The following is a 27,309-nucleotide window of genomic DNA, read 5'->3' on the forward strand; positions in this document are numbered from 1 at the left end:
GGATGCTTCCTTGAGCTCCACTGCACCGTCGAAGCTTCGTAGCTCCGAGCTCGCAAAGAAAAGCAGCCAAGACTTCGATCGGGATAAACTATTCCAGCTTGGCCTCACCACTTCGCCATGAACTTATGTGTACAGCGTTATTTCGAGGCTCTTTACTGCTTATGATACATCTTCCCGCCCAGTAAAGAACTTTCGACTTCCCAAGCATGCCTCACTCGTACATCCAGAACACATCTGCTCAAGCTGCCTAGACGCCATCGCACCGCCTTGTAGATGCTTCCTCACCATCTCTGCCAATGCTTCAATAAAGATCGGATTCCCGTTCAGACTCTCCGCTCGCTGAATCGTGTCTGCGTGCCCCGACTCAGCGATCAATTCTTCATCAAGTTCATACAAGGTTTCGATATGATCTGACGTAAAAGCGACAGGAACGATAATGGCATCCGTCTTGCCCCTTTCGATCATTTTCTCTACAGTTGATGCTGTTTGCGGGCCCAGCCAGGGCTGAAAGCCGACTTTGGATTGCCAGACTATACGGTAGGGATTTGAGAAGTTGAGACGGGACATGATAGCGTGGACAGAGGCAGCAACTTCTATGGAGTATGTATCGCCTGATTGAAACTGTCAATTTGTTTCTATGCATGATGGAGGAGCACCTTACCTTTATTGACGAAACTCATAGGCTGACTGTGAGCGGAGAACAAAAGCGTAACGTCTTTTCTTCGCGCTGGGTCGTACGAGCGAAGTTGCTCTTCGATATTTCTTGCAAATGCTTCGACGAATCCTGAACTCGTTGGCCATCGATCAATGACACTCCATTGGATCCGTTTTGCATCGCTTGCGCCGCCTTCCAGCTTGTGACGAAGTCTGTAGATTTCGTTCAGGGAGCTGCCAGTAGTGCTGCAAGAGAATTGGGGATATTGTGAGAAAGCAACAACTCTGCCACGCTCACCAAAGCCATCTTCAAGGAGTTGTGAGTACGTCTCCTCAGTGAGTGGCTTAGCGTAACGAAAGGCCACGTAAGGCGAGTGCGGTGCCGTTTCTGGAGAGGTACGATCCAGTATTTTGCATAGTTCTTGTGCTTGATATTCTGACCACTTTCGGATCGGTGAGCCTCCGCCAATTGCTTGGTATTGCTCCTTGATCTTTGGCGTCCTCATTCGTGCGATGAACGATGCTATGTGGCTTTGGAATCGTCCTAGAGGTATCAAATCGCCGTCCGACTGAGATCACTGGTGTTAGTCTAATTCGCAGGTGAAGCTGGGCCAGAAATGCTTACAAACAGCCTTTGCAGAAAGTCTCCGACTTCAATCTGCGTTGATGGGCCACCCATATTCAAAAGGACAACGGCAGTTGGTCCCGTCGCAAAGGGCGTTGTGTTGCTTGCTCGCCGAACGAAAGTAGTACTCCGACATCGAGTTTGAAGGCCTAGTTGGCTGACCCTAAGTGACAACATCGTTGTAGTGATGTCCTGTATGAGAACGTCAATGAAAGACCAAAATCTCGATCGTTTCGGCCTCGAATACGACGCACGTCTTATTACATACAATTCATGCTCGTTGGTTGGACAGACCCACAAAGGACTCCATATATACAACGCCATGGCAACGGGCCGGTGTGCCGGCATGGGTTAGCGAGCCTGGCACAATATATACTGACCAGACCAGGCGTCGATGGGGAGCAGCTCCTAGATATTACAACTTGGGCTTGGGTTTTGCTTTCGAGGCCATTTTTTCAGCATCTCTCTTCGCCCAATCCTTCACGACCTTTCTTTGGATTTTTCCACTCAACAATCGTGGAATCTGATCAACAATCTTCACTCCACCAGTCAACTGCTTGTGTCTTGCAGCCTTCTTCGCAACATATCGTTGAATCCCTCGTTCAACTCCAATTGCTTCAATGCTCGGACTTTGCAATTTGACGTACGCCCTCGGCCGCTCCTCGTCTTCGACCATCAGTCCAACAACAGCCGCATCCGCAATATCCTCATGCTCCAACAACAAAGCTTCCAGCTCCGCTGGGGCGACTTGGAAACCTCTCACTTTGATCAACTCCTTCATCCGATCCACGATCCAAAATTTCCCACTCTTAGCATCATATTCCGCCACATCCCCCGTCTTCAACCAACCTCCCTCCGCATAAGTCTCCTTTGTCGCTTTCTCATTCTCCCAATAGTTCAACAACATCTGCGGTCCTCGAACCCACAGCTCCCCACTCTTCCCTTCCCCTTCAACCTCCCTTCCCTCCTCATCAACCAACATCGCCTGCGTACTCGGCAACAAAATCCCCGCACTCCCACTATCATCCTCCGTCAACCCAGGAACCATCAACGCCGTACAAGTCGTCTCCGTCATTCCATAACTCTGCACAATCGTCGCTCCTAATTTCCGACAAATCTCATTTTGTAAGTCCTTTTTCAAAGGAGCAGCAGCCGACATGATCCACCCCACACTTTTGAGATCTAATTCTTCGATTCCAGATCTCTTATTCATCATGACCAGAACCGGAGGCACGAGTTGTAAATTCGTGATTCTGTATTCCGCAATATATTTTAGATAGAGTTCGAGTTGGAATTGTGGCATAGTGTAGACTGCCTGTCGGAGCTTACAAGCGACAATAAGCGTGAACATTTGTGCGTAGGCGTGATACCAAGGTAAGAAGGCGAGCCATTTCTCGTTCGAATCAGGTTGTTCAATCGTTTGCCCGGTCTCGTGCAGTCGAGCGTGAATGACTTGACAAGCGTTTGCGATCCAGTTGTAATGTGTTGTGCAAACACCTTTGGGTAAGCCAGTGGTTCCTGAGGAGAAATTGATGACTGCGATGGTGGATTTTGATGCTTCGCCTTCTAGAGGATCCCAGTGCCAGGTTTTGGCTTCGGAGTCAGATGAGAGTATGCGTTCCCAGCTTGTTACGTCGCATTTGCTTTCTGCGGAAACGAAATTATAGACGCAATGTCGAGGAATTCCGGCTTCGGTTGCTGCTTTCTGGACTTTCAAGAGTACGGAAGAGTCCGCGAGGACGAGACCAGCTCGGACAGTTTTCATCTGATGCACTAATTCCTCAACTGTATACGTCGGATTCGCAGCTGTAAATATTCGACCAGAACCTATTGTAGCGAGATACACGATAGATGTATAGATGCAATTCGGCGCGACCACCATGATGGGAGTCTGCTTCGCAATGTCCAGCTTGTCCAGGCCGCATGCAAAACGCTTGATAAGATGCAGCGCTTGTGAGGCTGTGAGCGCTCTTTCTGGGTGTGCTGCATCGATCCATAATTGTTTGTCTTCTTCGGCTTTGCCATCAGGAAAGAGGAAGGACAGGAGGTTGCACTGGGGGATGTCGAGGTCCGGAAAGGCCGATCGAATGCGCATCTTGAAACGTTCGAAGTCCAATGAGAAGCAACGCACAAACACTACAAAATCGAGCGATGCATCAGTGTGCTGACAAGTATCAGTACACTGCAACCAAGTCGCGAGCGTCGACTGACTGTTGCCAATGCTTTTCCAATGCATAGTCGGAAGGTTCACTCGTTGATGAACTCCACGTCATCACCCCGCCTCGGAAAGCTTCTCGCTTGGATGAAGGTTTGTGCTCAAGAAGAGCGACCAGAAGACATCATCTCTTCATTACATTCGTTAAGCTTTTATTTTCTATATAAAAATCTTGCACTTTGCTTGCATCGGACTAATAGCCCTTCTTATATCTCAACCCATCGCCAAATCTGAAAGGCGGATCTGCAGTATCGAATGGCACATCCTCGAAGCTATCCTCCACAGCCTGGTTACTCCTTGGAAGATCAAAAGGCAGCTTGCCCTTTGGCTCTGCCCCATCAACACCAAAGACTACGTCCAAGAATGCGTCTGGGCCACTTCCGAAGCTACCCAAGAACGCGGCAGCCTGCTCTGCAACCTCAGGAATAGCTGCGGGACGCCCAAGGTAGACGTCCACGATGGTAGGAACAGCAGCGTAAATCTCAGCTTGACGGGCCTTCTCAGTGGCGTTGTATTCGAGCGAACCGGCAGTATAGCGGGCCTCGAAGCCACCAGGACGTGGCTCGTATGGCGCTTGAAGACGAAGAAAGGCGATATCAGCTTCCTCAGGTGTGTCGACCACTTCGATGTTGCGTCTGGTGAGGTACGTGGAGTTGAAACCTTCGGCGTAGACCTTGCCAGAGAAGTCCTTGAGGGGAAGGATGTCGTCCTTGTTTGTCAAGAGAGTGTATGCATCACGTTGAGCTTGAGCTCCCAACTTGACATACTCATCGTTGCCAACGATCTGCGCTGCCTTCTCCACATCCACATATGGGTTGTCGAAAAGGCCAAGGGCGAACTTCTCTCGCAGCAGGCGACGGACAGACAAGTCAATGCGTTCCTCAGAGATGCGGCCATTCTCGACAAGTTCGACGATAAGCTCGGGACGTTGCTCGCCGCCGTACTGGTCAACGCCAGCATCGAGGATGCGGGCAGCACGTTCCAGCTCATTAAGGTATTCCACACCCCAGGCACGTGCTGGCATGTCCTGACCGAGGATGACAGTGTCAGTGATCAGACCCCAATCGGAACAGACAATTCCATCGAAGCCCAATTCGTTGCGGAGGAGATCGGTAATGATGCCTTTGTTGAAGCTGAATCCAACCTCTTCATACTCGGTACCGATTGGACGAGAGTAGTATGGCATCATTTGACGCGCACCTGCGGCGATGGCAGCCTTGAACGGGATCAAGTGGTGCTGGAAGTTGTTGCCAGGGTAAGTTCTGCAGTCCAGTCAGCTACTCATTCAACAAAGAATCGGCTGTTTGTACTCACTGATTCTTGCCATACGTGAAATGGCTGTCTTCACCATTCTCCATTGGACCACCACCGGGGAAGTGCTTAGTAACAGTAGTCACCGAGTGTGTGCCAAACTCCTCTCCCTGGAAACCCTTGAGGTATGCCACAACAAGTTCAGAAGTCAACTCCGCGTCCTCGCCCATAGTGTTGGCAATACGAGCCCATCGATATTCTGTAGAAAGATCGATCTGGGGGTGTAGAGCAGATCGCAACCCAATAGCCTTGTACTCTTCTCTTGCGACTTCCGCGAACGACTGCACGGTCTCTGCACTTCGGAGTGCAGCAAGTCCTAAGCTCTCCGGCCACTGCGAGAAAGCATTCGCAGCGAAGCCAGTTCCAAGGTTCTCAGTGAAAGCGTGTCGAGGGTCCGTGGAGAATGTGATCGGGATACCAAGACGAGTGTTCAGTGCCAACTCTTGAACAGTATTGTGCCATTCTGCGGTCTGCGTGACGTTGACGACATCGCTCGCGAGGTTGAAGTGGGTGAGGAACATGTTGGAGATCATCGTGGTTGTGCTGTTCCTCCTCTCGTCGCCCTGGTCGAGTGTACCATTTGGACCCATCATCTGCAATGTAGACAAAAGATTAGCATTATTCCTATCAACAAAAGTCTTACATTTGGGAAGCAAACTTACCATCTGAGTGTGAAAAAGCTGGCCAGCCTTCTCTGCGACAGTCATCCGGGAGATCAGATCATCCAATCGCTCATCAATACATAAAGATGCATTTTGGTATGGGTAAGTAACATTGCCATGCGCTCTCCAACGAGGGGGTTTCGCATGATGTGCCTGAGGATGAGCAGCAACGGTCGAAGCAAGCAGCCCTAAAACCAAAGCCTTGCGGCCACACGAGAAATCGGTCACACCCATGCTGCTAGCTGTAATGTTCACTGGCGTACACAACCAACACTGTGCACATATCGATGCTGGCTTATATACTATCGGAACTTCGACGGATTGAAGGACCGCAGTGCCGCTTGCATTCTGCAACGTCGTATTGCCTAAGTCTCTAGTGCACGCGGTATTGCTGCCATGGTGGGCAACGCATAGGTCAACCAAGGCACTATTACCAAACCAGAAGTGAAATTCGGCCGGAGCCCTCATCGGCAAGTCGTTCAGCCATATTGTCGAAAGTCTCGTGCAGGCAAAGCCAACTCCCGGCAAGTCTAGTAAGTCTTGGACGTTCTTGGTATGCTTGGCGGACGATGAAATGATCGCGTGGCATGCCTGTGGTAGCAGAAAAGGCGGAGTAGCCTGCATGACGCTCGTGCGGAGAGGACCGGGGTTTGAAGGTCTTTGGATCGAATTGCCAGGTTTCGCACCACAATAGCCCGACTGGGTGGGTACCAACCACCCCACATATCCGCATTTTCTTCTCCATATGCCATCCGCAAAACGCAGCCGAACTTGTGCCACCTTGTCCGCTGGCCGACTGTAATTGACTGGCGCAAAGCGCGTTGCTGGATGAGGACATTCAGCCGCCAGCGATAAGTCCGATGATGTCGGACCGAGGGAATGTCAGTGGTTCTGCATTCGTTCCGATCCGATGGGCGGTGCATTTGTGCATGGAGGGCAGCGTAACTACGTGTGCTAGGACAACTGGGCAGGCAGCATGAACCGCGTGTGGCCGATGTCTGGCGCTCGAGCCCGCGCGCAGTGCGGTTGACTGCGTCACCGGAAGCAGTTGGCACATGAGTAGCGGCCAGTGATCGCACGTATGGACAACTTGTCGCCGTTGGCCATTCGTATGTCTCAGGTTCGGAGTCACTGCCGAGCCTTCAATTTTCACCGCCTCAGCTCCAGCCCCATTCCAGTAGCGCACTTTCTCGCCAAAGCCATCTTGAGGAAACACTCTCGGCCCAATCCTCGCATTTGCCGGATGAAGACATCGCCACTGACTCGTCCCCGATCGTTGGCTTTCTGCAGAACATACATGGCTTCTCGGCAGGCAGCTTCTTCCGCACAAAGGGTCCAGAGCTGGTTCGCAACCATCGTTGGTGCAATCAGTACGTCGTCAATGGATGGCTGCTTCTTTGATTTGGCAGTAGCGATAGTGCGATCACAGTCTTGAATGCTGCGGTGGAGGATGGACTCATTATTGGACAATGCCTTTTCCAGTTGCTCGAGTTGTCGAATCTCAGCGTCCATGCGCTGCTGTGCAGCATATATGGCTTGCTGTTGAGCCTGTAGAGGAGCGATGGCAGACAGATTTTGATTTACTTTCTGCTGTGCTTGCTGTATTAAGGTCGAGGAGAGAGCCTGCAGTAAGTGCTCTTTTTCCGGATTAGGAGGAATTGGTGGAGCTGGCATATTTCGTTGCGCCTCAGGTCCAGGCATTGCGATGTCAAAGGGGTCCGTCAGCAAATCAGGAGCAGGTTGCTTCATCTGAGGTGGCTGTGGCTGCGGCTGTTGGTAGAGAGATGGTTGCTGCTGTGCATGGGGTCGTTGCTGGCCATGTACCGGCTGTCCATATTGTGGAAGATGTTGCTGAAAAGGCTGTGGAGCTGGGTTCTGATAAGACTGATGAATTGGGCGTTGAGGCTGGAACTGAGGTGCAGGAAGAGGCGCGGGCTGTGCGTGTCTACCTGTTGGCAATTCTTGAACACCCCGCGGCGGTGATATGGGTGAGACAGGGCTGATGTCTTGTGCATGTGGGTACTGCTGGTACTGTGCATGTTGAGGATGTGGAAATGAAGACCCTGACACCTGCCCGTTGCGCTGTCCTGGTGAGGGCGTAGTACATGGTGGCGCAGGACTTATAGATGCTGGTCGATAGCCATTCGACGAGAGTGAAGATATACGCTGGTTACGAGGCATCTCGCCAGGCAGCGGCGGTAGAGGAGGCCCATCTCTGGAAACGTCCCGCGCTGTCTCTGCATATTCCTCACCAGGAGCTGGTGTCGCGCCGGGCTTTGGAGGCAGAGGAGGAGGGGCATTTGGATCTGCACTCCTCGAAGGTCCTGCAGCCCCAACAGGCTGTTTGGGCGGAGGTGGAGGAGCTCCTGGATGCGCTTGCGGTATAGGTCGAGGGTGTTGTTGATCTTGCTGAGCCCGACTGACAACTGGTGGTTCTCGCCCAAAGATCTGTTGCAAGTACTCGGCCAGCTCTGATATGCTTGCTCTCTCCCACATCCTGCCCCAGTCCCTCAGATATGGGTGATAGACCCTCCCATCAACGGCCACATGCTGCCCGGGCCTCACCAACATGTCTTTCCCTGGAGTGACGAAGACATTCGGCGCCTCATAAGGGTAGGCGTGAGGCACCCATACCTTCACCGGGAAATGGTATGTAGTCCCGCGAAATGCGACAGGTAAAGTGCCCGACACGGTCAACAGCAAGGCAGACGTGCCATTTTCGTGGGTGTAGACCTCGGTGCGCGGCGCGAGAGAGGGGTACAGAGCGAGGACGCGCGCGGTGTCTGAATATGTTCGTTGCGGGTCGTGGTACTCCTGGTGGCCGACATCAGCCAGATTCGACGCGCGATGCCTTCATTGTGGGTATGGAGTATAGACGCACATGTAGCACGCTGTAGAGCCATGCGAGCACCTTGTCAGGTACTGCGGCCATGGCAATTATCTGGTCGCGAGTATCTTGCGCGTGTCGTTCAGGCCGTTATCGCATCGTATCGTCGTGAATCATGAGAGCTGATGATGGCATACTCGTTGAACGCCTGGAGCTCCACATGCGAGCTGGGACGTCGCTGCACGGGCCTCTGTCGTCTTGGCACTAGTCCAAGGTGACTTCACGCCGGCAACCTCCCCCTTTCCACTGCTCTTCTACCAGCACGATACTATCAGCAGCACTTCTCGTCCAAGAACGGCCTACATGCAAAAATTGGAACTCCATCATGACGACGCTGTTCGAAACGAAATATTGAGGCGTTTGCGATTGTAAACTGGAAAGCCGTCTTTCAGTAACATGTCCTAACCTAGACAGTACAGTATCGCTAATGATATCTCATTACTTCCTATACGCCGGGTATCTGAGCTTTCGACCTCGCAGGATGGCCTTCTGGGAGCTGATCAAGCAACTGCTCCATCTTCGCGCACATTCCCTTGATTCTAGCACTCATGGCAGCCTTCGCCTCCACCGCTTTTGCAGGATCCATCCCCGCCATAGCTTTTCGTTGACCCGCGCCCCAATTTAGGCGAGCTCGATCCAGCCATTCCGCTGTCTTCTCCTGAACAGCCCACGCCAATCCGTTCTGGAAAGTTTGCAGGTTGATCACTATATAGTCCATGGTCTCATCCGGATGAGGGATGACTTTGCAGAGTTCATTCTTGAACTTGTCATCTTCATACGTTGCTTCGACGTGAGAGATGAAGGCGGCGCTGAATACTTGCTGGCAGAATCGGACAGATTGGAGGGTGATTGTGTTGCCGCGGAATACAGGTACAGCTTCCATTTTCGCCAATCCATCAGCTGTGCAGTCGATGTACAGGGTATTCGGCACCGGTTTGTGGGACCCATTCTCCAGGACAAGTTCGTCTGGCTCGATGCGCACAACACGGCCTTGGCGGAGAAATGTTGGGAATCCGCTTGATCTGGTCGAGTTCTGCGACAGTAATCGTTGCACATCTGTACATGGTTGGCCAGATCTTCTCATCCAAACGCAAAAGCTGTCCGCTGGCTTCAAGTCGCAGAAAGAGATCCTCGGGCGACGTGGCTGTCATCACCGCCTCACCAGTCGCTGCTCGATTCTTCGCTTGGCTTTCGGCGAATTCTGGTCCAGGCTGAAAGATGCTGCGTGGAAGGTACCACGAGTCTCGTGGCATGATCCAAGTTATCTTCTCCGGCTCAATGCCCTGTGTCAGAAGCCAGAGACATGCGTCGATTCCAGTCTTGCCAGCGCCGACCACAGTATAACCACCATGCGGCCGATCGATCTTGACCAAGTCATTTGGAGTAACAAAGTTCACATCGTCCGCGACTTTGTAAGCAGGCGGTCCCATGGAGGGCACCTTGACTTTCATGTAAGTTGCATCAACAATCTTCGTTTTCTTCCCAACCTTGAACGTCTTCCCCGTGATAGAAGACCTCCACTCTCCCTCGCCAAGGTACTCATGTTTTGGGAAGTACCGGACGCGTCCAGATGGGAGGAAAGTCTGATGCATAACAATGCTGTAGTACGCAAGAACTTCATCTGCTGTGGCCAGTTCCATTAAGCCTTTGTTGAGTCCAACTTGATCGATCTTATTCTCGCCGAGATTCCGTGAGTTGACTCCGTAGGCCGACGAAGGTTGGTGGAGTCGCACGAATGGGTATGCTGTTGTCCAGTGTCCGCCGGGTCGCGCATAGCGGTCGACAATGACCATTGAAGCATTTGTGTCGCTGAGCATGGTGTCTGCGAAGGCCATACCCATAGCTCCGGCGCCAATGATAAGATAGTCGGTTGTGAGTTCTTCTGCCATTTTGTCTGCCTTGCTGTGTTTCTGTGGATGTTCAGTGCTGGTGCTTATGAGATCAGGTTCGTGGAAAAGAGCAGTTTGTGACTCCTATATATCATAAGGTGGTGCATATGACAATTCACAATACGCACGGACAGCTGCGACGCATGTACTTGGGATTCCTGGAGAGAGTTCATGATGAGTGATCATCGTCCGAACATCCATGTAGCCTAGGTGAAACATGGCCATGAGAACGTGGCCGCCAGCCAGACCGCCGTCGGTGATCAAGACATGCTTCAAAGTAAGCCTATTTCGAGTTCCTACAAGTCCAACGTAGGGTGCGTATAAGCATGCGACGGCCATCTTTGAGTGTGCAGAGACGCCTTTGATGTGCTATTCCCCGAGCTCGGATGTTGAGGTCCAATAGTTTGTCACACTTACTTCAGTCGTACAGTATGCAGTCCCCGCAATGAGAAGCTCCACACCCACCAAGAACAATGTATGCTGTACTGTAGGGCTGCGGCCGTAGCAGGGTGCTTTCCATGCGAATGATGTATCGTGTGTGATAGGAAGGATCGTCTGGTGCTCCGATATCAGAATGTACCTCGGCATAGCGCTGCATATACCATGTATATGCAGCGCCCGCACGTTTGTGCCAATTCATGTGAGTGGCGGCAACAACTTGTTGATGAGCATCGTGTTGTTTCGGCCGTAGAACACTTCGTGGGCGAATTGCCAGAAAGAGCGGAGTCCACTCCGCTCCGCACAGGCCATAGTGCCTTGGCGTGGGGAACTGCGCCCACGTCCGGCTCCGTCGCGTCTTCTTGCGCACGATACGACAAGAAGAACAACAACACGACTCGAAGACATCGACAACCACATGAAGGAAATGCTTTGACGACCTCAAGATAAGAACTGTGAGCCGATACATGGCTATAGTCGTGTTTACTCCGACATATCGCGCACGCGTCGCAGCGCACGAGTCAGCAGTCAGCACAACTCGCAGACATCGACAACGATGTGGAAATCTCGAAAGTTCTTGAGAAGAAGTGTTGAATCGGTTGATTGGTGTCCTGACTAAGCTGTCTGCAGCCCAGTCGCCTTACTTTGTCAAGCCGAAGCACTTAGATCTTGCTCGACAAGAGGAGCCGCAAATCTTACCTGAGGATCGTGCTCACAAGCAGAAACGTCCACGGGACGTCGGATCAAAGCAAGGTATTTTGGAGATGGTCCTTGAGATCAGAAGGCTGTTCCTGCAGCATACATTTGACAAAGGTATATCTCTAATTACCACTCGAGGCTTGCACGGATATCTTTAATTTGATCGCTGGACCGGATCATCTCCACGTACCGCGGAGCGCTGGATTCCAAGGCTTCTCCTGTGCCTCGCTGGCCAATTGGTTGTACAGAGCCAGGAGCTTTTTATGCGATATCTTAGTGAAGCGACCCACCATTGAGATGTGCTCCTGAGGATCAACCTTTATGCCGCCAGTGATGTGGACCGTCGTAGAATCAGTCATTGATCGATTCTTATCATACGTCTGCATCTCCACTGGCTCATATGGTCCAAGCTGCTGGAAAGACTCAGCGCTGACATTCTTCACCTCGATGTAATCCTTTTTAAGGTAATCCTTCTTCTTGGCTATGCCTTGGTTCTCGAAAGAGTATAGCGGTAGACAGAACATGTCGACCTGATTGATCCACAGGATGACGAACATGCGGCGTTTCGAAAACACCGGACCCTCGCATGTCAACCTCAAGCGGTCATGGGTAATTTTATGATGTGGATTGAGGTTCGGAATATGGTATGGCAGAGCAATGACTTCGCCGATCTTGAAATTGGCCACTGTCAGATTCGTCCGAACACATGTATCGGTCTGAATGTGTTGATTATATCCTCCCATACTGTTCTCCGTGGGTGCTGCACTGCCGCCATACACGCTTCCCGAGGTATGATAATGCGTAGGTCCTACCGATGGATCGTAGGCCGCATTTGGTGCAGCGGCTGGCTTGCTGATGGCAAGGCCTTGCATTGAGCCGATTATGCCGCCTTCTAACCTCGAGAGATTGGCATTGAGGAGTGTCTTTCGTAGGCCTACTTCAGTTTTACCAGTTCGCTGTCTGGTTGGAACCTGCTGCCACGGGCCGGCAGACGATTGGGCTGACGTTGTGTTAGCGCGGATAGCAGCTGCAGGCGCCGGCGCCTGCACGGTGCTCGAGGCGACCGATGAAGTCTTGTTGACCAGTGTTAGTCGTCCCATGATGATAGAGTCTATCGCGATCGAGCTGCTGTGGGTGAAACTGGTGCTGTGATTTCTCCTGCGACATATGTCCAACCCACGAGACTGTGTTATCAACGGCCGCTCTCGTGCCTCAAAGGCCATTGATACTTGACCAAAATAGGCTTTGCCTTCTTTCAACATTGTTGAGCTGACACTCGCGGAAATTAGGCTCCGAGAGCGTCAAAGACAAAGAAAGTCTCGACCATCATGAGCGCACCACACAAAGACATTGCAAGCCAAGCTCTCTTTGTTATGGCGAAGTCGCCAACCCGTCATGCTCCGTCTGTCGCTCGAAGCAATAGTGTACGCCGAGTGTGCACTTTGACGACAGTCCTTCGTTGCCCAGCAAAGCGGTGCATCATGGATCACTTTCCGCGCAAGATCTTTTCGAGCAGGCCAAGATGGCAAGCGTTGTTCCGAAATGCGGATACAGAGCGCAGGACGACGGAGGCAGCAGCGATAGAAGAGGAGGCTCTGCAGACTTTTGAACCGCATGATAATGCTGCCTTGACTGGCGCGCATCGGTCAACGACATATATCGACAATGCTACACAGACATCGCCCGGTCGATCGAATTTCGAAGTAGAATCGTCAAGTTTGGCGCACCCTGCTGGTCCAACCACAACGTCATCAGTGCTTTCCGCCCAAGAAGCTGCAGGGCCAGACCACCAGAGTTCAGAAGCGCACACAGTCTCTGAAGAACATGCAGTCTCGATCGATGACTGCCAAGAAACAAATGCCCTTGAGTCCGGTCCTTCCGAGCAGCATCATGATACTGGAGACTCCTTGGGGTTTTCAGGGCTAGAAGAAGCTGAATCCGAGGATGCACGCCGCGCGCTCGCCTGTGTATTCTTCGTCAATGAAGAAGAGGAAGACTACACAACTGGGCTAGCTCGCGTCGTCTCAGCCTCGGACGGAGTGAAAGAAGATGCATCAGCTCTCCTCTTAACACTCGACTTTTCCGCGAGAGTACGAAAGGCTGTGCTAGCTCAAAGATCCTTCAGAGCATTTGAGGCAGCATCAGATGAACGGAAGTGCAATCTCATGGATCTGGAAAGGGACATCAAGAAACAGGTCAATGCCTCCGAGTACCTTCTTTGTAAAGCTGATCCGCAGGACCAAGATACTCAGAAAACTGCGCAGCAATTATCGAATATACGGCTACTGCTCGAAGATGTCAAGCTGAGGCAACAGCAGAATGACGCCCAGCTCAGGACGCAGGCGAAGGTTCTTCGCACGTGTCAAACGAATGCTTTGACAATCCTAGAAGAAGCCTTCGTGATTGCAGGATTGGTTCCTGAGCCTACTGAAGAGCAAGAAGCAGAGGGAGAACCATATGATCTTCAAACAGAATACCAAAACTTTGTCCGAGATCTCGAAGGAGGCAGCGAAGACGACAGCCAAGTAGGCTCTACTCACAGCATAGCAATGCTCGAAATAGCCGGAGACGATTTTATGCAGACTGCGCCACCGCCAGTCTCTCCGGAGGCTCAGCGAAAACATGATGCCAAAGAAGCCTTCTACGAGGCAAGACAGAATCTCCTGGAAGCACAAGTACGCTTCGACCGAAAAGAGGAAGATCAAGCTCAAGCTCGTCATGGAGAACAAGAGATAGAGGATGATGAAGAGATAGCAGCATTCGATCTCCACTGGTTTCAACGAAATCGTGAGATCACGCGTGAGCTCATCGAAGCGGAGGAGCAGCTCGCAAAGGCAAAAGCGGAAGCACTTGCTCTTGGAGTTGAGATCAGGCTCGAGGATCAGGCGTCTGGGTTCAGTGCTGGCGAAGATGAAGAGGAAGGCAGCCTTGCTATCAGAGAAAGCTGGGAGGGCGAGGCTACTGCAGCACATTTTTCAAGGACGAAAGTTGACGAGTGGCTGGGTTCTGTAGATGAGCAGTCTTCGAGCGAGCACGTAGGAGACGCTGATACTGACGACTGGGACGCTCAAGAAGTTGAGATCAGCGAGAGCCGAAGTCTCGTTGCTTGGGGTCCACCAAGAAAGAAGATAGATAAGTGGCAGCAGGACTGCCGAGAGAGAGGATAGATGAGTAGTAGTTGAACTGCAATCTGCTGTTTTGCTTTCTATCTTGGGACAAAAGCTCGTCCAACTACAGAAATGCCAGCATGCAGTATTGTTCCAGCCAAGAGCGTGAAATTATCCATCAACGGTGGCCTAGATGTTGGGCTCGAATGGGCAACACTCGACTCTCAGTGTGTTATGGGAATTCTCAAGTAATCCAAATCAATTTTCGAGCTATTCTAAATGCGTCAATCAAGAAACCTCTCCGAACCAAATGAATTTGGGTAGGCCTACGTCCTGACTGCGAAGCCGAGCCGTGAGAACCCCGTACCATCGTAGACCACAGTCAATATGTGGAGTCCGCACGCCTCTCAGCGTAGCAGCAACCAAAACGCGTCCCAGTGCAAGGAGAGACCAGCTCCCGAAAACCGCTGCCAGTCCAGCCTCCAGGCCCTTCAATCTGTTCTCATTCAGTCCATTCCGCATTCAATCTGTTCTTATTCATCCTAATTGTCGACCGGTCCTCGTGGCTGAAGATTGATCCACCGCTGATCCTGCTGTCCGTCAGGCGGAAAGTTAGCTTGCTTCGATCGAAAGACCTGGTTCCTCATCTGCCACAACTCATTCAAAGCCGCGAAACTGCTACCAGTGATACGTCCCACCTTCGTGATATCTTCCTTGTACTCAATGTACTTCCCTCCAGCAATGTGGCAGGTAGTAGCATCAGTCAATTCTCCATCAGGATACTTGTGCACAAACCAAACAGGCTCGTGAACGCCGGAGTGTCGGAATTTGTCTTTCTTGTTGAAGTTACCAACGCAGACGTAGTCCTGGATGTACTTCCTCTTCTTCTGGATGCCGGTGTTTTGCCAAGAGTAGAGTGGGAGACAGAACATTTCTTCTTCGGTCATCCAGAGGACGATGAACATACGACGCTTGGAAAAGACGGGGCCGACGGCACTGATGACGACTTCGTGTCCGGGTTGAGCTTGTTTAGACATATTCGCCTTGTGGTAAGGCGCACCGATCACATCCCCGACTTGGAATGTGCCTCGATGGTAAGGGGAGGTGGTGCATATCTCATTCTTGAACCAGCCATGTCTGGGGTGCTGATTCTGCAACGTGACTGGCAGATTGGCCGCGGTGGATGGTACCCAGACCGATGGTGGAGGAGCAATTACAACACTCTGGTTGGAAGGCGGTGGCGCAATCGAAGGCACATGAACGCGTGCCTGACGGGTTGCGTGGAGAGGAGCAGGAGGAGCGCCACCGATGTTCATGCCGGCCATGCTTTGGAGCAAACCGGCTGGGATGCTCTGGTTTGGCACCCTGGATCCAGCATATCGATTCGTTGCTTGCTGACGTAAATTGTTGCCACCGCGGCTCGCGGGGCTATTCGATACTTGCGCATATGTTCTCGAAGGAGCGCGCGGTCCAGTTGGAGGAGTAGCGAATGCTCGTGCATGTGGTTTGGGTATGACGGATGGCGGAGGCGGCAGTGCCGCGACAGTACTGCCGCCGGGCTTGATATTCGTACGGACGGGCATGATGTTGATCTTGTTACTGTGTGCTGAGGGTGTGTCTTGTTGCGATCTTCTTCTGTGTAGTACAAGTTTGCAATTTTTTCGAGCCTCTGGAGGGACGGGAGGTACAATAGTTGAAAAGAAATATACGCTGAGAACTGCCAGCGACGCAGAAACATTTTGTCCATAGTAAAGGGCGAGCTCGTGAAGTGCGCAACGGCGGTTCACCGTACAGTCACGTTGTGCACACTCTTCTAGAGCTGTCGGTCCTGTGAAGTGCGTATATCAGGACAAAGGCTTTCTCCGATCGGATAAACTTGGTGTATAGCTTGCGTCAGGGGTAAGTGAAGTCTCAGATTCTTGAACAAAGCACAGTGCAGGATCAGGAATACTTATTTGTGCCTTTGCTCGTCGATTCGCGACCTTTCGAGTTCTGAACCCAAACCACAAACAAGAGAAGACCACCTGCAAGATGTCTATGACAGACACTAACGCAACGCTTCAGCACAACTCGCAAGCTGCGATCCTCCATCGAGGCAACTTCGGTGAGATGAACCGGGTACATGACCTAGATGAGAGTGGAACGGCGACCTCCGAACATATGACAGAGCAAGAAGACGATTCCTGTCCACATTCTGCTGAAGCCGACCCACAAGATGGACAGCAGACCGGATCAGTCCCTGACGCTGACGCCCAACAGGCGATACGCGACCAACATTACGTTTCGTTCTTCGAGGAAAACAGCCCAGAAGATTATACGGATGGACCAGCGCGGTTCGTACTTGCAACGGACGGTATCAAAGACGGCGTAGCACTGCTGCTGACGTTCGACCTGGGGCTGAAGATCAACAGAGCCACTGAGCTACACCGGATATATTCCCGGGAGAAAAGGCACGCCGATGCGCAGAGTGACAAAATCCGGGATTTCGTTTCGACTATAAACAGCGAGATATTAAGTCACCGCACAAGGATCGCCATCGCAAAATCACTAGATGTCAGTCAAGACCAAGACTCAACGTCTGCAACTGTCCGTTCGCTGGAGCTTGAGCTCCACGTCTTGGAAGGCATGCTACAAGACATGGACTTTCGGCAGCAGAGCCTTGAAGGCCAACTGCGCTTCCGGGGCGAAATGCTGCGAGAAGCACAGGAAGATGTTGCCAACTATCTGGACGAGGCGTTCGTCGCAGGAAACCTCGTGGCTCCCGACTCTGAAGAAGAGATCCCGGTGGAGGAGTTCGAGCTTCAATCGGAATATCAGAAGGCTTTTCAAGAGGAGTTCGGCGGTGAGGCGCTTGTTGAGGACGAGATCGAAATAGCAAGCCCGCCCGTTCTCGATACAAGCAGAGAACATCTGCAGGCCAACGTGGTTCCTCCAGCTCCAGAGGAGCAAGCCGAAATAAAGGTTCGACTAGCGTTGGAAAACGCCGTAGAGCGATGGGTGGCCGCAGAGCAAGCTTTCGACTACAAGGAGTTGGCGCGTGCTCAAGACTTCTACATCACGCGAGCGAAATGGGACCAGGGCGAGAAAACACAAGACGCCGACCCAGAAGCATTCGACCTGCGATGGTACCAGAACTTCCAAGCCACAACTCGCGAGCTGGTCGAAGCCGAAGAAGAGTTGCACCAGGCAAGAGTCGCAGCATGCGAAGCAGGTCTCGAGCATGACGGCATGCAAGAAGATTGCTTCGCAGATTGTGCTTCTGATGGCTTCTGCGACTCGGAAGTCGGCCACGATACGAACTTCTGGGGCCATTTCGCCGCAACCTGTAAGAACGATAAAAAGACCAACGGATGGCTGGACACGCTACCGGAAGACATGCTCGACCCCGAAGAACCAGGACCGGTGCCAGAGATCGATGAATGGGGAGCCAAAGAAGTTGAGACCTGGGAAAGCCAGAGTACCGTTGCTACTCGTGCAATCGAGCGCAGGCGCATCGATGAGCGACAGCAGGAGGTAACCTGGCATGACCGGATTCGGAAGCTGTTCGATGGATTAGCGGCCTAGTCGCCATGGCCTGCACAACGAGTTTTTCGGGCCTTTTTTCTGTATCAGCATTGTAGTTAGTAGTAGCATCAAAGGAATTGCATTGTCCTTCTGACGAGTTTCTCCAGTCCCCGCATGTCCCTTTGTTGTAATTTTGACATGACCATTTTGATCGAACCTTTGACGCGTCGTCTCTTTAGTGGCTAGACGCGTCTTGTGGACTGTCCAGCTCGTTGCCGGAAGATCGCGGACCAGTACAATTGAATGCTGAGCATGGCCGAGAGATTTTCGTTCAGATTCTGGTTTGGGCGTCGAGTGCGATATGGTAGCGTGAAGAAGGAATCGGCAGCAATGTCGAAGGAAGGGATCAACTTGGGCCACAGTGAGCAGCGAGTCGACTTTGACCATCCTCTTGGCACGAAACCTCAGGCATCAGCGACGAGACGACATGTCGAACTTCCGCCTTCCGTTCTGCTTCTCCATTATTTCGTCGAGGCTATACTTTACGCCTATTGTGAGGATTCTGCTGCATACAATCCTTCCAGCGCCGCCACAAGCCCGTCATGGGGCTGTCCTCGCTTCGACCATGCATATGCACAGCCACGGCGTGGAGAACGTCGCAATCTCAGCTTCCTTCTTCAACGTACTCACCTCCTGCATGAAGATGAACGCCGCGGACCGAAACAATGCGTCTACTGAATATTCACACCCTTGAATTCAAGCTTTTCCTAACTGAACAGGACCGGCCTCCGTACATCATTACAAGCCATCGCTGGGTGGACCATGAAATCACGTTTCAGCAGTTTCTCGCGCATAGATCTGACCCAAGTATTTGTCAAACTATAGGTTTTCAAAAGATACGGTCTTTCTGCGATTTCGTCAAGGATTGGGCCAAGGATATTGACCTAAACTGGATATGGATAGACACGTGCTGTATAGACAAAACCAGTAGCTCGGAGCTACAGGAAGCCATCAACTCCATGTTCCGCTGGTACTCAGAAGCTCTTGTCTGTTTGGCCTATCTCAAAGACGTGAAATCGCTGGATAACAGCCCAGCAGAGGTCATGGAGAGCTTCGAGCAGAGCATCTGGTTCAGGCGGGGCTGGACACTGCAAGAGCTTTTGGCGCCAAATTTGGTCGTCTTTCTTGACAGTCATTGGGAGGTGTTGGGCCACAAAGCTTCAACTGCAGTACGAGTAGAGGTGCCTGCGAAACACATACGATCATTCAGTGCCCGCGAGATACGATTTCCTCTGAATCAATGGATAGCTCGAGCGGCGAATATTCCGGAAGATATCATCGCCGACTACAAGAAGAGCACCAGCCTGAGTATCGCTCAGAAGAGATCCTGGATGGATAATCGAAGCACTACTCGCCCAGAGGACTCGGCGTACTGCCTACTGGGAATATGTGGCATTTACTTGCCTCTTATCTATGGCGAACGAGAACAAGCCTTCGAGAGATTGGAAGAAGCAATCGAGAGAAGGAATTTGAAGACGAACACACAGACGCCAAACATGAGCACATCACGATCATCAAGTGCCACCGCTGACCAGAGCGAGATTGATTGGAGCGATGGCGAGCATAGCGAGGCGACAGTCAACTGGCACGAGATTGCCAACAAACACCAGGACCAAGGCAACAAGTACTACAAGAGTGGTCAGTACGAAGCAGCTATTCAAGAGTACACTCATGGTAATATACGTCTCATGCTTTTTTTCGCCGTGCGGCAGCTGACACGCAGCTGCAGCTATCAAAACGGAGCCCAGATCTCACATCCATTTTGGCAACCGAGCTGCTGCTTTCATGATGATGACATGGTATAGAGAAGCTATCGATGATTGCAATCGCGCTTTGGAGCTAGACCCTGGGAACCGCAAGATCACAGAACGTCTGGAGAAAGCCAAAGCCACCCTCGGCCAGCAACTTGGCGGCAGATCGAATGATGGCGATCATGAAAGCGCGAAACACGCATTTGACCCCGGAAACGTCCGCGTACCAACGAGACCTGCCAAATCTTCGAGGCTAAGACGTTCCCGCTATACCAGTCGGAGTCCATCACCAGCGCGAGCGGCTCGACGGTCTGCTTCCGTTGGTCCTATTCGGGAGTCCGAGAAGATAGCCACGAAGCCTGATATAAAACCTGAAAGAGAACACGCGAAAGGAAATGGAAAGATGCATCGCGATGACCTGTACGTCAGAGAGACTCACAGTGCGCCACCACAGAAGGATGGACCGAGAAATTCCCACTTTAGATTCTCTGGAGGGGCCGCCGAAAATCCCTTTCTCCCGCTCGTCGCAGGATTTGAAGGCTCCAGCGACCCTCGAGACATTTTCGCCGAGTTCATGCGTGGTAGCGCCAGTGACGACGATGATCTCTTCGCTAACTTCGGGTGCGGAAGTGGAGCCCAGAAGGATGATTCTGGTTCCTATTCCCCTCCTCCCATGCCCGAACCGAAATTTACAGCAAGACTATTGCCGCTGTCATTGGAGGAAATATTCAATGGCACTACGAAGAAATTAAAAGTTCGACGCAGAACGTATGATCGGTGCTTGGGCACAGAAAAGATCGAGGAAACCATTCTTGCTATACCAATCAAGCCTGGCCTCGAGCCTGGTAGCAAGATCAAGTATCCAGACATGGGCGATGGTGATAACTACGATGGACCCACAGACCTGCACTTTATTGTCAAAGATAAGCCCCATCCCTTGTTTGTTCGCTATGGCGAACACCTTGAGCATACAATAGCTCTCAGCTCTGAAGAAGCAGAATCAGGCTGGGGTCGAATAATCACCATGATCGATGGCAAGCATCTTCAGGTCACTAAAACAGGCCGGACGGATGGGGAGTGGACAGATTGCTACCCCGGCCTAGGTATGCCGTCCTCGAAGAAGCCTGAGACCCGAGGCGATTTGATCATCAAAGTCAAAATTGCCCCGAAAGCCCGGCCATAGATCCAGTGCTTTTGCATCCGAAGGAAACGCCAAATGGTTCACAGAAAGATTCGTAAGTCTTTCCAGTCAAGGCAATTAAACTACACGAGACTTTCGTGCCTCGAAGACACTCCTACACGATGTGGAAGGGATTGGCTATGTGATGATCACGCACAAACAGCCCCATACTCGGGACAATCCTGGCCTCCTCTCTTATTTTACTATCTACTGGGGTTGACATGACTGGAGAGCTAGTTCCGATTTGCTACCTACTTAATTACTGGAGCGGAGACGTCCTACTGAGTCAGTGAGAGTGGACATTGTAAGCTCAATTTCATTCCGTGCAAGCTCTAGCAGCCTGTATGCCTATCATCCATCCTATGGCAAGATTCATGCGCATGGCGAGCCTAACATGCTGGCGAGAAGCGTGTAGCCTCAAATCGCCGTGGCGAGCCCAACTCCCTTTATCCCAATGCAAATGCATAAAACAAAACAAGACCCCCAACGCCAGCGCTCAAGTGCTCATGCACCCCAAAACAATCACTCAGTCATACCCCTGGAAATGCCGCGAGCAGAATCTCTCCACTCGATGCCAGGAACTCATACCTCCGAACCGAAAGCACAATCGACCAGCTCAATACTTCCTACCATTCTTGTCAAACCTCGGGGCAGGCGTCTTCACCTGACTCAACCCCAATGCAGTCTTAGCAGCCTTGGCGTCTTTCTGCTGCTTGTCCGTCAATTTTCCAAACTTCCGATCACCCTGCATCTCTGCCGTCGCGATCTGGTCCCTCAGACAGAATAGCGATCGCTCAGTCAGCTGCCCGACTTTGGTGATGGGCTGGTCGTACAGAATGGGCTGCGCAGCGGTGAGGCGAACAGTGCTCGTGGGGCGAAGTACGAATTCTGGCTTCGTGCTCTCAAACCAGAGCATGGTCAAGCCCCCGGGGTGGTTGGGAGCCTTGTCCTTTTGGCCAGCTTGAGAGATGCAAGCATACTCATACTGTCGCTCTTCAGGGATCTTCTCAATCCCGCCATCTCCATGGGAGAAAATTGGCACCGCCTTCATCGATGTCTCTGTCTTGGAGACACAAATGAAAAGTCGGTTCTTAATGATCTTGGGACCATCGTACGTGATATACAGGTCGATGTCCTTCGGGTCAACTGTATCCCAGTTGCTGTGAGTTTGCCACGAGGCAATGAAGACCTCCCCCTTCGCGAAGTCTTTCCACGTCTTTCCGGTCGAAGTGTAGGCCTTGGAATTGCCTGTAGAGGTTCTAGGCGGAGAAAGGACCTTCATACCCGCGCGCCAATCACAGTCAAAGTTGCGCGTGGCTGTGAAGTCAGTAGCAGCTCCTTTCTGAACTGCTGTGGTAGACGGCTCGGGCGGCGAAGGCACGGGTCTAGCGGGGTTGTAGGGGTGTTTCTTCAAGCCGGCTGGGCGGCCTTCAGTCCAGCGCTCCTGACCCTCCTCTGGTGCAGGCAATCCCGAGTCTATGCGCACTCCCCCGGCAGTGTCTGTGGTGTCCCGGTTCTTGGGCACCCGAAGCTGGTGCTCCCGCCAGTGTTTGCTCCCAGGAGCGTTGTAAGTCAAAAGAGGGCTTATGCTGCTCTGCTCGCTGAGCGTAGTCGCCGTTGCCCGCTGGCAAGGCTCGGTATGTCAATTTGCTTGTGTAATCGAGTCGCTCAATCGGTTTCGGCTCCCGGCGCTGCGAGGACTCAGGTTGGTTCTTGTTTTCATGGCCGTTGACGGCTTCGCCGTCCTTGTCATTCTTCCCCATACTGGTCGATGATGATGCTGTAGGTTACAGAGCGTTGCAAAATCTTTGTTCCAAGCAAGATGGTATCTGTTCATGTATCTGTGCAGAGTGGAGTGGGTTGTTCACGAAGGGGAAGCTGCTTAAGAAAGGAGAACTCGACTTCGATAGCGGAAGAGCGAGTGAAGAGTCCACCGCGTGATATACTCACTCGAGCTTGCGCTCGTGAATGGTTGTGTCTGCCATGTACAAAGGTCTGCAACATTCACAGTGGGGTGTTGTTTCCAAGTCTGATTCTTGTATGAGAGCCAATCTTCTTGCACCTCGAGGCTTGATTGCAATCAGCCGTGAACACACGAACTCGCGCCTCCGTCAAGACGTCTTCAACCTTCCAAATACCGCTGCCCTACGTTGACTTCTGGGGCATATCACTCGGTGAAAGCCACGGTCAGCAAGGGACAAAGCCATTGTATCGCGGGCCGAGAAGTGAATAGACCTGCAACAAAGGGTCATCCCTCCAATGCATATTCGGGACTTACAAGTTTGCCATACTTCTTGGACAAACAAAAACCAGCTCGCCGTACGCAAGCACTGCAGAAGGAAACTGCGTCGCGCACAGAAGGATAGGACATTGTCGCAAATTTGATTATTTAGCTTTGCCCACGAGCAAACAGACCGCGACCCCAACAACACATTGATTTACCTCTGGAGATAACATCATGCCAGGACGCAGGAAGAAGGTCGTGGCAGCAGTAGCGGCCTTGGTCGTTACAGCAGTTGTCATTGCTAAGCGAAACCCCATTCGACGGATCACTCGACGGGTGAGACGTTTCGCGGCCGCGCCTGACCGTACGAGAATGCCCGGACCCGAGTCAGAGAGCGGCGAACAATCGGATTTCAATGCCGATGAGCTGCAGCAGGACTCGGAGGCCGTCGATCTCCATCCTGACGTTCAACCAAATGAGGCACACAGTGCGGGACTCACTGCAGCTCCAACTACTGGAACAGATACTGACGGGCCCGACATTCCCCCTCTTCTAGAGTCGGTACCCTCAATTGAGAAGGAAACCTGTACTGATGAGGCGTTTCCCCTTCTTCCAGGATTGGTCCCCACAATCGAGAAAGAGTCCTGTACTGACGAAGCCACCCCCGATACACAGGGTGGTGGTACAGCTCAACTCGAAGTGCAGAAGAGTCCCGTGGCAACAGAACACGAATTGGAGCAAGCTGCCTGGGCGAAACAGCACACAACATTTAATTGCGAGGAGGAGTCCGATTACACTCGAGGACCTATTCGAATAGTCGATGCGTTCGACGGTATCGAAAACGTCTCTTCGCTATTGCTGAACCTTGACCTATCTGCAAAGATTCAAGCAGTGATCCTTTCTCGTCGGGATCTCGAGGCCGCCAAGATAGAAGCTACCATTGGGCGTCATCAGTGGATGCAGCTGCAATCGGAGGTTTCATACAGAATCAGCAGTATGAAGCTAAAACTCTTGATCGCCGACGATCAAAGCGAGATGGAGCCGGATGAAGTTGAACATCTTGAAGTCTCGGAAGAAGAACTGAAGAAACTGGAAGCTTTCAACAGTAAGATAACACGGGTCTTTGATGACATCGAATTCCAGGTCCAAGGATATCACGACAAACTTCTCTGTAATCATGCAGAAGTCGAAACTTATCTCGAAGAAGCCTTCGTCGCGGCTCGACTACTGCATCCTGAGCCCGTCCCAGATGATACTGGTTTCGATTACCACGATTTTGATGTTGTATATCAAGGGTTTGTCGAGAATGAGTACGTCGAACAGGCCGTGCCTGATGATGACGACCGAGTCAGTCAAGATCAGGAGTCAGACCAGGCCTCAGTTCGAGAATCAAGGAGAGAAGCACTGATGACCTGGCATCAAGCTCGCCTCAAGCTGCAAAAAGCGCAAGAAGCTTTCGACGCACGTGAAGAGGATGCACACCAAGACAAATGCCGGGCTGAAGAAGCGAAAGAAGACCTCCTCGACTGGTCTCTCCACTGGGTCCAGCGCGGCCGCGAACTCACGCGAGCCCTCATAGAAGCCGAAGAAGAGGACGACAAAGCGCGAGAAGCTGCTGAAGAAGCCGGTGTTGATGTTGCTCAGCACTACCAAAAGTCCCGCTTCCAGGACCATGCCAGTGATGGATACGGCTCCGGTTACGAGAGAGGTGGCATCGCTCAAGCTCCTCGAGAGCGGATCTTCGAGTGGATGTCACATATTCCAGATGGAGAAGCCGGAGATCCTAACAAGCAAGAGCTGCTACCTCAACCGGAAATTGACGACTGGACATATGAGGACATCGCTGTCAACGGCAGTCGTAGCGTGATAGACGATGGTCTAGGGCGAGAGAAGATTGATAGCTGGTCCAGAGCATGCGATCGAGGTGGAGTTTAAGCGATCTGGTCATGGGAATTTGTTGAGTTATTGCATTTTGTGGCTTTTGATTGGCCCAGGTGGCGCTCGGTTGTGCCGTGTTTCCAGCATGTTGGCGATCTCCTGTCAGTTTGGCGATTAGCCTACTATATTCAAATCAATTTTCATCTCTACGAAGTATGTTCCCTCGCAAGCTCAGCTCACCGGGTCTGCTGCACGTTTTCTGCAAGCTGATGGTGCTCGCAGCGAAGATGTGTGTCACATGCTGCCCGTCATCGCACGCTCCGACGATCCAGATACTTTTAAGAGCGATGGTTGGCGAGCGTCTATTATCGGCTTGGAATTGATTGTGGCGCCTGGTCATGTCCAGGACGATGTTGCTCGCATGACGGCGTTGTGTTGTGCAATATATGCCTTCGAGATATAGAGTTTCGTGGCAGTTGCCATTTCCATTGACTCCTTCTTCGAGCTCTTCCGAACTCTGAAAAGCGACTGTGGCAGGTGCTTCCGCTATCGTCTCTTCCTGGGGCTTGGAAATCAAACGTTGCGGCGATTCCAGACAGTACCGATGCAGATGCAAATCTAGAGATGAAAATGGCAGCAATAAGAGTTACGAAATACGGTAGCAGCCATACGAATGCGGCTATCCTCTCGGAGCAGGCGCGACGAAGGAAAGCAACGACACAACAATCAATAAGACAGCAAGAGCGGGCCAGTCCTGCAAAGCATCAAGCAAGAGGTGCAGAGCTCGTTTGCCTCTCGTGCGACAAGTTTTGCAGATTTTCGGAGACATACTTAACAACTCAGGGGCTGCGGAAGTTTGATTTCAGACTACGATGACCCATCAGTATAATGCGACGATGATTTCGAGTAACAATGTTTTTTCGTTCTAGCTACAGAGCTATGACAACCAGCGCCAGCTCAAGGTCTGCAGAAGCGCCCCTGGAACAGAAGTTTGCAAGCTCAAACCCTCACCACTAGGCCCCAGCCATACATCCAAATCCTAAACAGACGATATCCATGCCCAGAATCTCCAACCTCAATCTCAAAGCAAGCTCAAACCTCTCCTGAAAGCCAATGCTCTCACTTCTTCTTCGGAACGAGACTCGTGGAAGCCCTCATCCTCGCCATCGCATTCTTGTTTTTAGCGTCCTTCGCCTCCCTCTGCTGCTGAACAGTCAAAGCGTGAAACTTCCTCTCAGCTTCCTCTTCAGCTTTGCGACTCTGGCTGCTGAGGATCTCCATCGATCCATCGACGATCCGGCCGACCTTCGTGATCGGTTGATCGTACAGGATGGATCGGGGTTCGACCAAGCGCACTGTGCTCGTATCCCGAAGTTTGAAGGTCGGGTCATCGCTTTCGAAGCCCAGGGAAGTAAACCCCAGCGGGTGGCGATCACTGCCCGCTTCTCCGATCTGGCCGACACAGCTGTATTCGTACCAGCGCTCCTTTGGCACTCGCGAGATCCCGTTGTCGCCGTGCGAGTACATCGGAAGGCAGACCATGTGTAGTTCCATCTTCTTGATGCAGACATGGAGCCTAACCTTGAAGATCTTGGGGCCGTCCGCCGTGTGGCATAGGAAAAGGTCAGCATTCGTGACAGTGGGAATTGTGCTGTGCACGGAATGCTCAGCCCAGAGAACATCACCGAGTCGGAAGTCCTGCCAGGTTCTGCCAGAGGACTTGTAGCTTGGCAGCACAGCATTTGGTTCAAGGAGAAGCGGAGTCGCCGGATTAGGCTTGAACGAGGGAACGATCTGCGTTGTCAATGTCGTCCGAGATGGTCTCCAGTTGTCGAGGGTTCTCGCAGGACGCTCTTCTGACAATATTGGCTTTGCCGGCTTCCAGTGCTGCTTGTTCTGCCCATAACTTGATCGGGACTCTGAAGGCCGCCAACCCTGGTCGTATGCGCTGCCATTCAGGTTATAACGTGGAGCGCTGGAGCTGTTCGCGCACCGAAGCTGCGTGGCTTCGTTTGCTGGCCTCGTGAGTGCACCTGGTGTGAAGTTCCGGGAGCCAGGAAACTGATAGCGTTGCACAGGGGCTGGCTGAGGTGCAATCACTGCTCCGTCTTGTTCGTCATCTGGGTAGGCTCCCTCAGTATCCCAGGTCTCTTCAGCCTCTGGGTCAACGTTCTCCTTGTCGCCCTCGTATTCATCATTTTTGCCAAAGCTGGGTGGCATCTTGA

General features: G+C 52.0%; 13 protein-coding genes across 14 annotated transcripts; 4 read left to right on the forward strand and 9 right to left on the reverse strand.

Moving 5' to 3' along the window:
* Positions 1-159: 159 nt before the first annotated feature.
* On the reverse strand, positions 160-1,333 carry CKM354_000416400 (uncharacterized protein; the record flags this gene model as incomplete). Its single annotated transcript, XM_044799393.1, has 3 exons — positions 160-611; positions 662-1,223; positions 1,280-1,333. The coding sequence occupies 3 exons, from the start codon at positions 1,331-1,333 to the stop codon at positions 160-162; spliced, it is 1,068 nt and encodes a 355-aa protein (XP_044655328.1).
* Positions 1,334-1,694: 361 nt separating this feature from the next.
* CKM354_000416500 (uncharacterized protein) lies at positions 1,695-3,374 on the reverse strand (the record flags this gene model as incomplete). Its single annotated transcript, XM_044799394.1, has 1 exon — positions 1,695-3,374. The coding sequence occupies one exon, from the start codon at positions 3,372-3,374 to the stop codon at positions 1,695-1,697; it is 1,680 nt and encodes a 559-aa protein (XP_044655329.1).
* A 313-nt stretch (positions 3,375-3,687) lies between these two features.
* On the reverse strand, positions 3,688-5,701 carry CKM354_000416600 (uncharacterized protein; the record flags this gene model as incomplete). The annotated part of the gene is made up of 3 exons (XM_044799395.1): positions 3,688-4,756; positions 4,809-5,398; positions 5,468-5,701. The coding sequence occupies 3 exons, from the start codon at positions 5,699-5,701 to the stop codon at positions 3,688-3,690; spliced, it is 1,893 nt and encodes a 630-aa protein (XP_044655330.1).
* Positions 5,702-6,616: 915 nt separating this feature from the next.
* CKM354_000416700 (ubiquitin-binding ESCRT-I subunit protein STP22) lies at positions 6,617-8,399 on the reverse strand (the record flags this gene model as incomplete). Its single annotated transcript, XM_044799396.1, has 2 exons — positions 6,617-8,281; positions 8,349-8,399. The coding sequence occupies 2 exons, from the start codon at positions 8,397-8,399 to the stop codon at positions 6,617-6,619; spliced, it is 1,716 nt and encodes a 571-aa protein (XP_044655331.1).
* Positions 8,400-8,799: 400 nt separating this feature from the next.
* CKM354_000416800 (uncharacterized protein) lies at positions 8,800-10,243 on the reverse strand (the record flags this gene model as incomplete). The annotated part of the gene is made up of 2 exons (XM_044799397.1): positions 8,800-9,370; positions 9,417-10,243. 2 exons carry the CDS (start codon positions 10,241-10,243, stop codon positions 8,800-8,802), a joined length of 1,398 nt encoding a protein of 465 aa, XP_044655332.1.
* Positions 10,244-11,556: 1,313 nt separating this feature from the next.
* On the reverse strand, positions 11,557-12,642 carry CKM354_000416900 (uncharacterized protein; the record flags this gene model as incomplete). Its single annotated transcript, XM_044799398.1, has 1 exon — positions 11,557-12,642. One exon carries the CDS (start codon positions 12,640-12,642, stop codon positions 11,557-11,559), a length of 1,086 nt encoding a protein of 361 aa, XP_044655333.1.
* A 219-nt stretch (positions 12,643-12,861) lies between these two features.
* On the forward strand, positions 12,862-14,547 carry CKM354_000417000 (uncharacterized protein; the record flags this gene model as incomplete). The annotated part of the gene is made up of 1 exon (XM_044799399.1): positions 12,862-14,547. One exon carries the CDS (start codon positions 12,862-12,864, stop codon positions 14,545-14,547), a length of 1,686 nt encoding a protein of 561 aa, XP_044655334.1.
* A 482-nt stretch (positions 14,548-15,029) lies between these two features.
* Positions 15,030-16,070, reverse strand: CKM354_000417100 (uncharacterized protein; the record flags this gene model as incomplete). The annotated part of the gene is made up of 1 exon (XM_044799400.1): positions 15,030-16,070. The coding sequence occupies one exon, from the start codon at positions 16,068-16,070 to the stop codon at positions 15,030-15,032; it is 1,041 nt and encodes a 346-aa protein (XP_044655335.1).
* A 448-nt stretch (positions 16,071-16,518) lies between these two features.
* Positions 16,519-18,051, forward strand: CKM354_000417200 (uncharacterized protein; the record flags this gene model as incomplete). Its single annotated transcript, XM_044799401.1, has 1 exon — positions 16,519-18,051. The coding sequence occupies one exon, from the start codon at positions 16,519-16,521 to the stop codon at positions 18,049-18,051; it is 1,533 nt and encodes a 510-aa protein (XP_044655336.1).
* Positions 18,052-18,716: 665 nt separating this feature from the next.
* On the forward strand, positions 18,717-20,985 carry CKM354_000417300 (uncharacterized protein; the record flags this gene model as incomplete). 2 transcript variants are annotated; one of them, XM_044799402.1, is made up of 3 exons in its annotated part: positions 18,717-18,963; positions 19,300-19,725; positions 19,781-20,985. In XM_044799402.1, 3 exons carry the CDS (start codon positions 18,717-18,719, stop codon positions 20,983-20,985), a joined length of 1,878 nt encoding a protein of 625 aa, XP_044655337.1. The 2 variants fall into 2 exon arrangements, with proteins under 2 accessions (XP_044655337.1, XP_044655338.1); XM_044799403.1 differs by having other exon boundaries at positions 18,717-19,725.
* Positions 20,986-21,598: 613 nt separating this feature from the next.
* On the reverse strand, positions 21,599-22,745 carry CKM354_000417400 (uncharacterized protein; the record flags this gene model as incomplete). Its single annotated transcript, XM_044799404.1, has 2 exons — positions 21,599-22,606; positions 22,716-22,745. The coding sequence occupies 2 exons, from the start codon at positions 22,743-22,745 to the stop codon at positions 21,599-21,601; spliced, it is 1,038 nt and encodes a 345-aa protein (XP_044655339.1).
* Positions 22,746-23,440: 695 nt separating this feature from the next.
* On the forward strand, positions 23,441-25,141 carry CKM354_000417500 (uncharacterized protein; the record flags this gene model as incomplete). The annotated part of the gene is made up of 1 exon (XM_044799405.1): positions 23,441-25,141. One exon carries the CDS (start codon positions 23,441-23,443, stop codon positions 25,139-25,141), a length of 1,701 nt encoding a protein of 566 aa, XP_044655340.1.
* Positions 25,142-26,203: 1,062 nt separating this feature from the next.
* Positions 26,204-27,304, reverse strand: CKM354_000417600 (uncharacterized protein; the record flags this gene model as incomplete). The annotated part of the gene is made up of 1 exon (XM_044799406.1): positions 26,204-27,304. One exon carries the CDS (start codon positions 27,302-27,304, stop codon positions 26,204-26,206), a length of 1,101 nt encoding a protein of 366 aa, XP_044655341.1.
* Positions 27,305-27,309: the final 5 nt, after the last annotated feature.

Source organism: Cercospora kikuchii (genome assembly GCF_019650295.1).
Source record: "Cercospora kikuchii DNA, contig_00002, whole genome shotgun sequence".
Classification (NCBI taxonomy): Eukaryota; Fungi; Ascomycota; class Dothideomycetes; order Mycosphaerellales; family Mycosphaerellaceae; genus Cercospora; species Cercospora kikuchii.